We start from the raw sequence: 14,071 nt of genomic DNA, 5'->3' as shown, positions 1-14,071 counted from the left end.
CTCGACACATTTACTTTACTTCCTGGTTGGATAACATTTATGAATTAAGGTGCTCGACGGCAGAAATCGCAAGTATTACGACCATGTTTTGGACCTTGTCAACTATTCTTTGTCAAGTGTATGCGGGCTACCTGTATCATCATCTCTGGTCTGAAACACGGAAAACTGGATATTCGATGGGAGTTACTGTTAGATTAGAGTCTGCGCTAGATTTGGTAAAAAAAAAAAAACGGAGCGTGCGAAGTAGAGACACTGGAGAGAACCACGCGACGAAAGCATCCTGAAGAAATTCCCAAAACCTTCAAGGTAGGTTTTCTTTCATTTTATATTTTTTCAAATTTGTTGGCCAAAACCTTATTTACTAAATGTAGGTAGCAGACAAGATGATAAAAGAATTAAATTGGTTAAAATGCACCCGAGAACCAGACTCGTTTACTTTTACTTTTTGAGAATGGAACTTTTGCTCAAAACATGGTCCTAAGGCCGACGTCATCTAGTGCGGTTACCATGGCAACGATACATCTGCCGATTCAAATATGGTTGTTTTTGTTTATCCCCCAAGGTAACCTACCTCCACACAAAAATTGAAGGGGGGTTAAAATTTTTCATTTCCAACTTTGCTTCACATTCCTGGAGAATTGCTCTTAATGTTCTTTCATGTTAAATCCCCGCTGTTGTCCCCTCTACCGGTCGTTGTGTTGTAGGAATTTTGTTAATCTTATAATGTTTTTAAGAAATATTTTATCGCATTTTTCATAGTTAAATGCTTTTCTTAATCACTTCTTCTTCTATGTGTTAAGTCTGTTATATACAACAATTTGATTGTTTTTAAATAGAAGGGGATATGAAATAAAGTTGTTGTTGTTTCGCTTTGATCGTGAGCTTACGCAGCGTTTTGTCAAATATGGCCCGAGTTTAAGCTGCTATCAGCTTCTTAATTGTTTTTTTTTTTTTTGGGGGGGGGGGGGGGCAAATTTATTTTGGATGGTAATTCATGGGAAATTTTGGGGATTGGAAGCAAAAAAAAAAAAAAAAAGTGGAAGGGGGGTAGTCTAACTCCCTAGGGAAAAGTCGCAATGGTGGTCTACTCTGTGTGTCAGTCTAGTTCTTGGATGAGTACTTCAATCTGTCTAAGTTTTATCCAAATCAGAGAGATGGAATTTATCACGGCTGCCTGTTTCTCTCATAGACTTAGTCATATCAATTGTTGCTCTATGTATAAAAAATAGTGCACTAAGAAACAGAGGTACCTTTTATCCGCAAGCACGTGCGAGATGCAGGAATTAAAAAAAAAAGGACAAAAGAGACATCTAAAGAAGTCGCTCGACACTCTAAGCCCACCGAAGGAATTATCAGAATTAATTGCGGTCTGCAATCTCTGCTTATATATTAAGGTAATTCGGGTCGCGCAAAACCTTGGAGCACAAATTCATCTTTCCAAACTAAGCCGATAAAACCAAAACTTAGTTTTTACTGAAGGCATTGTATCAGTGTCATATGAAAGCTCGTTTACAACACAAGAGAGAAGGTGTTTTAGAATAATTTTTAAATATTCGTTTAGTTTCAAAACAAAAGGACCATGCTTTGATGTTGTGAGAATGTTGCTGTTTATTTGGCGTTGTGCCTGGGTCATGTTATTCCCCTTGGTCTCCGTCTATATACTCTGAGCTAACATGCCATGGCTCTGACTTTGTATCCTTCCTTCCTATTTCGCTTTATCAATTAAGCAATAAGAGTATGAACCCGAAAAGTAGATTTATAATCTAGGGTATTTATAGTGTATAGTCATTTTTAAAATTTCACAAAACGCCCAAATAGCAGATATTACGTTACCGTTTACACAAGGTGATGAGTGGCATTCGTTAATGTCCGCGTCGCAGCGAGATCCCGTATAACCACCTTCACAAAGGCATTTGTATTCATTTACTTGATCACTGCATGTCCCTTTATTGAAAGAGAAAAGCCAATGTTTTGAGACGGTCTAGAGATATATAACGTCCATTTCATCAATTAAAGAATCAAGCAGTCAACGAAACAACTATATCGGTCATTGTCAATCATCTTTGAGAGAAGTATTAGCCAAATTTTGGCTAGTTACAATAGACGTGTACAAAAAAGTCAATCTGGCAGCACCGGCGTTTCACTGACTCTTATTCTTAGCTAAATTACCAGTTACCATAAAAGCAGGGTGATGACTGGCATTCATCTATATCAATACTGCAAGTTCTTCCACTATATCCAGGATCGCAAGTGCAAGTATATCCGTTGACATGGTCATTGCAAGTTCCTGTCAATTAGATATAAAACAAACGAAAGAAATTTGAGATGAAGAAAAAAAGTTTGGCAGATCAAGATGCATTCAGAAGAAGATTTGATGTATATTGGCGTGTTACGGAAGACATATCACCGTTGTATTTTTTGTTTGCTTTACTGCATTGGTACGTACCTAATCCAAGCCAAATCAAAAGTCAAAACGCAATAAGTTTGTTCTCAGAATGTACCCTCTACTTCTCTTCAATTCGTTCATTTTGTCCAAAATAACCCGAAGACTAGAAGGACCAGAGGATTAAAGCAACGTTTTAATGTTTTTAGCTCATACTAGTGTTCCTTTATTTATTTTTTATTACTTTTCGTTCACTTTTGGCGCTATCCCGAAGTTTGGGGTAATCAAGAAATCAAAGATGACCGCCATTTGGCAATCATGTCGTATTTTCCACGCAATATAACGTCGTTACTTCCTTTGCGGACCTCATAGGAAGTACATTTTCGGACTTACTCTCTATACCCTAAGTGCCATTGTCATACCTTAATATTGAAGGAGTTACGAAAAGATCGAAAGTACGACCCCGCCAGCTTAGTAAGAGCTATTTTATTATTTTAATTATTATTATTATTATTATTATTATTATTGTTATTGTTATTGTTATTGTTATTGTTATTGTTATTGTTATTGTTATTATTATTATTATAGATTATAGATTTTAGGATGAGAACGAATTTCTCAGCTTTTTTTTTTATCTTTTCTTTCCTTAATTTTCGCAATTTTAGCTGGACCGTATTTTAACTTCCAAATATATTTTTAGTGATGATGCATGAATTGTAAATAGGTTTTTAATAGTTCTCTTTTGTACTTTTAACTTGTAAATATCGATTTTGTTCGGAATATTTCAATAAAGTTTAATCATACTTTATTTAAAAAAAATATTATTATTATTATTATTATTATAATTATTATTATTATTATTTTGAGGTTTAATAGACCTTTCTATACGCTAATTGCCCATTACAAACTACGTGGCATTCTCAGGAGAATCTATCATTCGTCTTTATGGAGTTAAGATTACCTTAAACGTTCAGAGGTATCTCGCGTCCAAGCGATGTAGCGCGTCCGGTTTAAACTGTAGATACCTAAACCCCTATATCAAATTAAAGCTTATATAACTGACTATCAAACTAAAACAAGAATTCAAATCAATTTTTTCACTTAGAAGAGCCACTTCAAAGAGCTAAAACTCAAAGAGAATTTGTTCGTTTGCCTTCAAATTTGGACAGTAGCTAGTTCAACATATAAAACACAAAAAGTTGTCTGCGAATTTTTTCTTTCGGAATATTGTTTTCTCGGAGAGCGATTTTTGTACGATCACTCCACATTTTTTTTCAGGCTATTTTGAAATGTTCTATAACTTTTCATTGCAATTGAACATGGCAAAACGCAGACACGTCTTTTTTAGCGTTTTGGGTCCGGAAACTGAAGAGCAAATTAATTTAGCGAAAAACAAAATTCGCTTTGACTTGTAGCTTTAAAAAGGTGATTCGGCCGCTCACATTTAGAGGTCGTGAAAAATTCGACAATGCATTTTATTTCAAACAGTCTTGGTATAGTTTGATAGCCAGCTCTATAAGCTTTAATTTGATATAGAGTTTAGTTATCTACAGTTTAAACTGAACGCGCTACACTGCTTGGACGCGAGAAACCTCTGAAGTTATAGGGTAACCTTAAAGAATGCGTGCCAGCGTAAATATGACTCATTCTAAAAGAGACTACTCCGTTACATGATTTGTAATGGGGCAACAAAATAAGAAAGCGAGTAAGGTCTATTGCATTTGTATTTTCATAGTTTTACAAACTACGCGTACAAATAATCCTTAAAATGGTGGTTAAGCCTACCGTGAAGACAAGGTGAGGACTCACAGTCGTTGTAGTTTATGTCGCAATCTTTACCAACATAACCAGGGTAACAAATACACGTGTAACTGTTTACTCCATCCACACAACGACCTGGAGTGCAATTCAAAGACATAAACTTTATTGTATGATAGCCTCAGACATAAAGTTGATTGCTTTTATATATCTCATAATAAAAATGAGTGCTGCTAGGTTTTCTTTTCGATAACGTTTGTTTGCTGTTCTTATTTTTATTAGGACCCGGTCTTAAAGAAAACATTCACAAGATATTTCATGACATCTAGAGAGGGAGTTCACGTTATTCAAATTCTCTGTTTCAGTTGTAAATGTTAAAACGCTAAGCCTCATAAGAAAGAAAAGAGTACCTTTAACAAACTCAGTGTATACCAAACAGCAGCCCAGTTTCTCCTTGTAAATGGGAAACTGCAATGCGAATATTTTAGTTTCTGCGTATCTCGACGAATACTGTTTAAATTAGATATTTCGTTAGATAGAGCACATTTCACCGAAAAGATGTTTCTGCTGCCATTAAATGAAATTTAAAAATTTCCTTATGTTAGGAATACTACTGGCTTTATCCAACATGAATAAAATAGCATTTACCTTGATGGCATGGGTACGCTTGACATTCATCAATGTCCGTTTCGCAAAGTGCGCCGGTGAATCCGGAGGGACATGAGCATGAATAAAAGCCAGATCCTCTTGGCTTCAGCGGGAGGCAGGTTCCACTGTTCTTACACGGACACACAACAAGGGAAATTGTCAAGTTGAAGGTGGAAGAGGCAAGGCAGGCGTCTGTGGCTTTCAGGTAGATTGTAATCGTTTTGTTTGAAACGACTTTCCATTGTAGAACGTTCCCTGTAACGATGGCGTCTTTGGGACTCCCATCCATCAAAGCAATAGAGACTGGCATGCCTTCAGGATCAACTGTGTCAATATCTAGCTCAAGGTCTTCCTGCTCCAGTGCGAAATACTGCGTTTTAGAGGTAACGGTGGGAGGATGATTCACTGAAAAGTGGCAATTGAACATGACGTTAAATTTTGAACATACCATAGCAAATAACAATGATCAATAACAATGATTTTGAGATACATAAACAAGTAAAAACTAGAGAATATAAAGTCCCTGCGACGTATCAGCGACCTCATGACACCATTATCAAGGAAAGAATACGCAACTTGAACTCCTTTTGAACAGGCTTTCATTTATGATTCCTTGTTAATGGCGTCATGAGGTCGCCGAAACGTCGGGACTTTATCGTTAGTTTTTACTTTACTTTATGTAACAATACTTATAAAAGTAATATTTAACAAATATTCGCTGAATATTCATGGAGGATAATCGGGTAATATTTACGGAGCCTGAGGCGAAATAATTGTTTTAGTATAATTACTCAGGTGATTATTAGAGGAAAAAAAGGAACCGTTTGCCCTTCCGTCCGTCAATTCTCTTTATTTGTTTCAAATTGTCACGCATCAATGAAAAGAGAACGCAGTCTCACATGGTCAATCGATAAACTGCACGTGCCTCAAGCAGTAAGTTAGTATTATAAACCTCTCTGCCTCTGAGACAAAGCATTGATCTCTTTAGTAAATGGATATGTCCCTACTCCGCTTACCAAAATAGTTGGAGATGAATCAGGTTGTTTAGTGTAAAACTCGAGGATCACAAGTGTTAGCACTTTGTTGCACAATTTATTGATGAAGGCTAATTCATCCGTTAACGGACTTTTATATATTGTCTTGGAAGATAAGCTGCTTCAAGTAGGAATTAAGTCATTTTTTGGCTTCAGTAAACAAGTCCACGGTTGTGCCATGCCAGAAGAATTGTGTTGTTGTTGTTGTTGCTGTTGGTGTTTGGCGGTAAGTTCAATTGGTTAATTTGCTAAATTTACATTTAATTTAAACTTAAGATCGTTTACGAGCCTCGTGCGACCAAAATAGATAGAAACTGGCAGGACTTTAACAGAAGCTATCACATAAGAAAAGATTACCTTGACGATCTGACCAAGAGTTCTTGTCAGTACCAGGAAGACACTGAGAGCACCAGTCTTTTGGATTAACTTCATTCGAAGCAAAGCAATAGCCATTGATGAGACAAGAATTACTCTGTTAAAACGAAAGATACCAACGCTAGAAATCGTTATCAGTGTATCGCAAAGGCGACCTCACAATTCACTACTCGGTTGGATTTAAGAACATTTGAAAAGTGAAAATTGAAGTACTGATCTGTTCTTTCAAGCTACATGATAACGATTATATGTCACAGAAGGTACGGAAAGGCTTTTAACTGATCTTTAAATAAATTAAACAATACATTCTTTCACCGATTTGGGGGCTTCGGTAATCTCGGAAAGGAAAATAGAATTCCCACCGATCCCCTTTAAGCCAGTTAGCCTCTGTCTATTTTCGTTAAAACTATAGGATAAGTAATAGGCCGTATATGGGAAGGTAAGTATAAATAGCCATTAACTGAAAAAAATGCAACTGTTTTCAAGCTAATTATATTGCTAGTCAGAAATCCCATTCAAGCAATACTATAACACCATATATATATATAGGATATACGTTTGTCGTCTTTCATTTCATTGCGATATTTCAAATCCAATATTACTATTACTATTATCACTTTTGTTTTTGTTTTCGTTTTTCTTTAAATAACTATCATAATTTACCTTAAAGTAGCATCCCGTAGAAACATTACAACTCATACAAGCAGAGTCATATGAAATGAAAGTAAGATTCTCTTTGCTTTTATAAACACCGTCGTTGGATACAGATATCACAAGTCCCGCTGCCGGAGTGCCTTCAATGTTTTCGTCAAAATAGCCTTGCATCACAGGTGATTCAGGGAGAAAACAGTCCACGAGAACGAGATCAGTCATGATCCCAGGGAACTTGAGCTCCGTTTTGTTTGGAGTCCAGGAGCTATTGACAACCTTGGAAAGAAACAATGACCGTTAAAGGTAACTCGAAAAAATATTCCATCATAACCCTATCCAGACCGAGCTGGACCGGCAAATTGGGGCAAATTCTGTCTCAAAAGTGAAAACTTGAGCAGTTGTTTTCTTTGAGGTCTGCACAGGTTTAATGAAACTCTGCCAGCGTTTTTATTACAATCAAATTTGTAAGAAATGTTTAATCTTGCTTCGTGAAAAAAATTTCAAAGCGATAGTTATCCCATTTCTTGATTGTTGCTAGTATTATTTTGTTAATAACATTTTGTAAGGAAGAATGGCCGCATGAGTCGAATTTCACAACTTTCACCTCTCACTGACTTGTGGAACAGAAACTGAATTGCGGCCAAATGTTTTAACAGATTTTCATAGACGATGGATATAACTTCCCACTGATATGTGGAAGAGCCTGTGAGTACGAGCCACTTTCGCAATTTATTCCTCTGAACTTGGGCTAAATCGCATGTTGCGATAAGTGCTAAAAGTAGATAAACTTTTGTGCCCTCAGATTTATAACATTAATTCATCACATTGTAAACGTAACTAATTAGGAGGTTTTGCATGATCTGTATTCTCCAGAACTAACAGCTGCAAGTCTTGCAAAATTTACAATCTTCGAGCACAGCCCGGGTTGCAAAAAGTTCTTCAAAAAATCTTAAGAAAATAAATTTCTCCGCTCGTATTTCATGTTTTTGACCTACTTGTCAACAGAGGTTGATGGAAGAGTTATCGGCGAAACCTAGATTTTCAGGTGAAAATTGAATATGAGGTTGTTAGGGATGGTCGCTGTAAGGTGCGTTTAAAATTCTTTCGATGAAGTTTTCGATCATTGTGCGATGAATTTAGTGCAAAAAAAGCTGGACTAAATCGTACACTAATTCTGTTGATTAAACCAAGCGTTATAAATCGTAAGAAAACATTAATTTCCGTGTGTTGAAACTTGGCCAATCTGGCTGGTTCAATTGCTTGGCCGTGCTATTCGAGGATAAACAAGGATAAAGGTGCTCTTCTTTGGAAAGCACATTTTTATCTGTGGAATTATTTAGATGTCTACTGGTGTGGACTAAAACAGACAGTTTAACTCACTTTGAACTCTTGCAAATGACAGGTGATATTGGAGGAGTCAATCCAGCCTGTTCCTAGCACTGTTACTTTCTTGCAGGGGCGATTCCGTTTATCACACAATCCCTCCCCCTGAAGACTTGAACAATTTTAAGAAGTATCAGAAAAACACATCAAATAACAGATCTATGTAAGCCAGTTTCTTGGTAGCGTTAAGTAACTTGTTTTAAAGGGGCACAGTCACGTATGCTTTCAGCTGTCAAAAATTTGTTTTCCTTTAAATAAAGCAGGTGCAATTGCCGCACGAGGCTCACTAGAGTTGTTATAAAACGGTGGCGAAATGAAACTTCAGCGTATGATATAGTTTGTATCACTGGCAATCTAAAGTTTATTTTTGTCAGCGAACCCGTTAAAATAAGATTTGTATCACTAATTGTCACAATCCAGCGTGACATCATTAGGGAAGCAAGGTAATAGTTAACATGCTCAGCAAAATTCCACAGAAAATGTCCAACGCTCAACGAAGGACTAAACTGCTAAATACCTTCTAAGATGAAAAAAAAATCGAGCAAATTGAAATGTTCAAAGATCCCATATCTTTGACGTTTGCGAAAAGCTGATCTGAGTCTCTTCCCGGGCAATCAAACTTACGGCATCCCCACCAAGTATTTGCCGGTTTACAAAATAAGATTATAAAGCACCAGTTAGAGGCCTAACTGGTGCTTACCATACTACAAGAGTCAAGCCAAATCCGTTAACGTTCACATTCCCAGATACGTGCATATCTTCCGAATCCTGTTTTCAACCTTGGAGATTCTAACAGCCGCCAAAATTGTCCTTGGAAAAGCTTTCACGAAGTAAACTGTTGCCACAAAATCAACAGAGGCATTCTCTGAATCCTCAGGTCTCAGGTTAAACTTTTCAGAATCATTAGGCGGAGCAGCAGGGTGCTCTGTGCGTGACTATGCCCCTTTAAAAGAGGTCTTGGAGAGATATAACAGTACTAATTAGCGACCATATTTGTGACTTTGCTTTTATAATATGTTATTGAACTTACCTGGAGATACTTGGTTTTTGGAAGATTGATATCGAACAATCGTCTGCAGTATAGTCCTTGTTACAGACACAGGAGCCGTTGGTACATTGCCCATTAAAGGTGCACTCATTAGGGCATAAACTCTCAGCAATTTCCAGTCCTATGCTAGACACATCTTGTCCTTCACTGGCGCTTTTATTCCTGTAGAGGGACGTATTATCTGCAGCTACATATCCACATTCACCCATGAGCATGGCGACGCTTCCAATTGCAAATGAAAAATCCCCGCTCAGCTATCAATAAGAAAAAAAAAGTCGAGTTAAGATAGCAATAGGAAAAGTAGATGAAAATTTCTGGTGCAGATATTTGAAAAATAGCATTCTCTTTTGTTGTGGTATGCTTTATGGTAATTATAACTCATTATCTAAGTTATTGATGGTCACAATAGTTTCTACTTGAATTTCCGAGTTAGTAAGGATCAGTGAACAAAGGTCAACGAACAAGGTAAATAAACATTGACTACTGGGCTTCGTTGACATTTTCTGATTTTTTTTTTTTTGGTGTGTAAAAATTTCATTTCACATCCGTTCTGAACCTTAACCAGACTAAGCTTTGTTTGGTCTTTTGAGACGCGGCGAGGATAGAGAGAGGCATAGATAAGGGCAAGCTTGAGGGTAGCGTATTTCCAGTCCATTCTACATCTATCATTGACTAATCAATAAAGTAAAAGTGTGCACGATCACGTGACCATTGGCTAAGCATCCGACATGTTAGATATCCACTTTGAAGGGTTCTTCGTGCGTTTAGGGGCAGCCTTTGCACAGGCTGATTTCTCGTAATTTCGAACCTGCTTGTTTTTTACGTCTATAGCTCACTTCGTTACCGTAATTTTCACACTCAACTATAATTCTTGTATTCTTGTATTGGTTTTAATCACTTTTTGGTTAATAGTGGAGCTCCGCGCCGCGAAATCGCGCGTAGCACTGACCATTGGTAAGAAAATATCGTAACCCATCGATGCGGGAAATTTCGGTTTTCATGATGAAGTGAATGACCTTACGTACGTCCATATAACGTATAGAGTGAATGGCGAGTGTGTAAAATTAAGGATTGATCTTGAGGCACATTTGCAACGTTTTACCAAATTGCCCGAGAAGCGTTGCGACGAGAGAAACTTGCGTAAACTTTGAAAATACAAGTGAAAATTAATCCTTTGTAGATCATTTCCTATACATTACAATTCCAGTTTTGCTTTGCTTGGGATAACAAGCCTTAGCCTCGCAGCCAAGCTAGAATTTTAATATATCAGAAATGGGCTATTATAATTCTACAAAGTCTTAATTATTGCGATTTCAGTTTTGTAACGTAGAAGGTAAAATTTTCTTTAAACCATCGAGGCACCTTAGTCATAAACAGTCGGCTCCGGTGAAAACAACACTCATCCATAAGCACAGTAAAAAAAGAAATTATTTAACATTAAACCAAATGTTAGAAATCAATACATTTATTCACCTGCACTGTGAATACTGCTTCAAAATTACACGAACACAGATCAATTAAAAAAATAGCAAACGGAGAATCCAAAGTTTTGGAGAAATAAAGAATCTCAAGATGGTGGATCTAAGATGGCCACCAATTTAAAATATTGATGTTATTCCGACGTTCAAATAGTGATCCTTGAAGGAACGATTGCTAGACACCCTTTAGCACCCACACAAAGACAAACACATGTACACAGCTGTTGTCAGGTGAACCCATCGTCTACAAAATTAAAGTATGCGAGGATAAGGAAAGCTAAATTTTATCGCTTCGGTTCTCTTAAAGCTTCTTTAAAAAAATATTTTCACACCTCCAATAACAACCTTTCTTTCCTCTGTTCGTGAGCGGACGATAAAGTGAAAATCCTACATTCTGATTGGCTCCTGGGGCGGCAGAAAATTCCTGTCTCTTACTACGGTCACGGTAACCGGAATCCGTTGGAAAGTCTTGAAGTGAAATCATTTTTCGGTGCGACGAAACGTTGGATTTTCCCCATGAAGTGAAATTTTTTGCTCACTAAACGTTGTAAAACTGGTTATTCTTCAAAAAGGTGAGTACGGAGAACAATTATATCAGAAAAAAAGCGCGGCTACCTCCAATTTTCTTTTGAATAGCAATAACCCTTGCTAATATCTTCTTTTTGCGTATAGTTATAAACAGTGCAAAAATATTCTCTGTATAAGTTGGCGCCGCCCCTAGGAAACCCGATATTCTCAAACCATCCCGAGATAATCAGAACGTGTGCGCAGTAACCAGAAGAAGGCACATTTCTTAAGTAAAACATTAAGTCCACTTACTGAAATATCAAGTGCGCAACTATCCACCAATGCTGGTACGTCAACGCCAACTTTACTACAGAGCTTTCCGACTTTTGCGTCTGCTATTTTCTCGGAGCAATAGCGGGTGGCATTTTCCAATGAGACAACAGGATTAGGTAGTGCTCTTCTCGATCGTCCTTGATATCCTGGTCCGTCCGTTTTTTTAAACAATTCATAATCATTGTCAGTTAAGTCGTCTGAGTAGTGAATATCTCTCTTTTTTTTCCGATCACACAAGTTGAATGTAGTAAAATTAGTTCTCAAGAAAGAGGGGAGTCTCAGATTAAACTTGCAAAGCTCATTTTTATCGCCAGTTTCGTTGTCGTCCTCGCAGGAACAAGTCAATGCGTAGTTTGCTTTTGTATCATTTATGTGGGGTGGAAGACTGTCAAAAAAGCTTTCACCAGGATTTTTTCTGTTCAACAATAGAAAAAAAATAAGATATTAAAGTTTTTTTTTTTGCTATATTGGTTGTCTTTGTTACACTAAGTTCAAGTACTAACAACAGTACTTTAAAAAGTTGTTCTAGTCAATATCCATCAGGAGTTTAAGCAAGAAAAAAGCATAAGCGCACACCGCCACAGTGGCTGATGCTTCCTCTTCCTTTTACGCCTTTAAAATAATTGTACCTACTTTATAATATATTTAACCAATATTTTCACCAGTTGTCTTCTTTACAATCTAAGGTGCTCAAAGGGTCATGTTGATAATGCCATTTCCTTGCATGGCCTACATACTGGATCTGGTTGAACTAAACCTAACTGAAGTTGATAAAAAAAGAATATCTATAAAGAGTATATAAAACATAACATTGAAAGACACAACACACACACGCACACAAAATCCAAAATTCACACTTTGGTTTACATGACAATCAAGACTGGACGTGGCTTATTCTGTTGGAACCAGCCAAAGTTGCATTTCCTGTACTATTTTATACCTTAAGTAACACAGGAGAAGCGATTACTATATTGCATTGATTGCATTGGTTGTTAATTGGTAATAATACGCAGCCAAAAAAACAAACAAACAAACAAAGAAAAAAGCCAGGAGGAAAAGCAAACCTCTTTGCTGGATTTTTAATTTGTGTTAAAGAAATAGTGGACATGCAGCTGTTATACACGGGAAAAGTGTATGATTGAGTTGCTCGACGGGTAGTTGAGCAACACTAGCTTCTTGAGTACTTTGTAAATCTGCCAAGTATATCCATAACTTAAGGGTTTCCCAATCCCAAATTTAGATACTGGTGTCATTCACAAGTCTAGTCGACTTAAATGTGCTGGAAAAATCTAGTACAAAATTGGAGTTATTTCTCATCACCAGCCCAGTGCTCTTTAGAGTATTCAGTTTCTTACCCTACATTCACACGTGTATGATAAAAAAATTGGCGTCTCAAAGTCAGTTCTTGTGGTTGTTTCTAAAAGCTTCACTGTTGCTGTTGTGGCGTATTTTTTTTTTTTTTTTTTTTTTTGAGAAAATGACCATGGTTTGATTCCAAATGATTAGGCCCTTGTTTGATACCACTATTGCTGTACCAAATTACAATTAAAAGGTTGAGATCCGTCAAAACATAAGTGATGCAAAGTGCTGAAAACTGCCGTGAACCACCTAAGTACCAAGTTAATCTTAACTAGACCAGGGGGGGAGCGAGATATCCCAGAGGTGATTGCACTTGCTCAAAGGTCATGAAACTTAGGGTCACTTTTGAAATTAATCTGGAAAAAAATAGTTGCGGTCAGTTTATGTTCATTGACTGTGATGTTACCATGGCAATCAATTTTCAATAGGCCTGTTTTTTCAAAACATGGAAAAATTAAACGAAGAAAATCTAACAGATAATTTTTTTGTCTTTAGCTCCTACTAATGTAATTTTAATGGATTTCTTAAATTTTGGGGGAAATTCAGAAATCCAAGATCACGGATCTAAGATTTTGACGTAATTAGCATGTAATATGAAGTCTTGCTTCTCGATTTGGGCCTGAAACATCTATAATCCTATAAACTAAGGGTCATTGTTATAACTTTAATAGTTGCGTAGTTATGGAAAGGGGATGATGGGTCCCTCCCCTCCTTCCTTAGTGATTGAGGCACCCCTTGTTGTATTTTAATTATAAGTGTATAAATTTCTTAATTTCTCCTCGCATTCTCCTTCTCCTGTAAAAAAAAATACGGGGAGTGTATTATTTGCAAACTCACCAACACCAGGTATCGTTACTGAAGTCATCGCTCTTCACACAAAAACCCGTTCAATTTGTACGTATTAAGAATATATAATGCCTATAGTCATATTCTCAAAATACATACCTCTGCAGTTCTCCGAAACTGCTCAATGCGCTTTGATCATTCAAGTCCCCGTTGTAAAGACACAGGCCTGACTCATTGGATTGAAAGACCGCTCGATTTGTGAAAATGGTGACGTCTATTCCCCAACCATTACGCACAATTTCTACTTTAACTCCTGTCGGAAACATGA

At 37.0% G+C, this 14,071-nt stretch overlaps 1 protein-coding gene across 5 annotated transcripts in view; it reads right to left on the bottom strand.

The window, feature by feature from the left end:
- Window positions 1–14,071, bottom strand: part of LOC146454856 (uncharacterized) — a 31,404-nt gene extending 17,333 nt beyond the window's left edge. For all 5 annotated transcript variants that reach the window (XM_085095125.1, XM_085095126.1, XM_085095127.1 and 2 more), the window contains exons 1-10: window positions 13,903–14,071; window positions 11,578–12,013; window positions 9,263–9,534; window positions 8,230–8,344; window positions 6,862–7,125; window positions 6,181–6,295; window positions 4,790–5,194; window positions 4,169–4,279; window positions 2,177–2,287; window positions 1,834–1,944 (exon numbers count right to left, since the gene is read on the bottom strand). In XM_085095125.1, the coding sequence (XP_084951251.1) occupies window positions 1,834–1,944; window positions 2,177–2,287; window positions 4,169–4,279; window positions 4,790–5,194; window positions 6,181–6,295; window positions 6,862–7,125; window positions 8,230–8,344; window positions 9,263–9,534; window positions 11,578–12,013; window positions 13,903–14,069 (2,107 nt within the window). In that variant the 5' untranslated portion in view covers window positions 14,070–14,071. The remainder of the gene's footprint in view (window positions 1–1,833; window positions 1,945–2,176; window positions 2,288–4,168; window positions 4,280–4,789; window positions 5,195–6,180; window positions 6,296–6,861; window positions 7,126–8,229; window positions 8,345–9,262; window positions 9,535–11,577; window positions 12,014–13,902) is intronic.

Source organism: Pavona decussata, unplaced genomic scaffold (genome assembly GCF_977016875.1).
Source record: "Pavona decussata unplaced genomic scaffold, jaPavDecu1.1 SCAFFOLD_300, whole genome shotgun sequence".
Classification (NCBI taxonomy): Eukaryota; Metazoa; Cnidaria; class Anthozoa; order Scleractinia; family Agariciidae; genus Pavona; species Pavona decussata.
The sequence above is the reverse complement of the archived record's forward strand: the minus strand, read 5'-3'. Positions and strand labels throughout refer to the sequence as shown.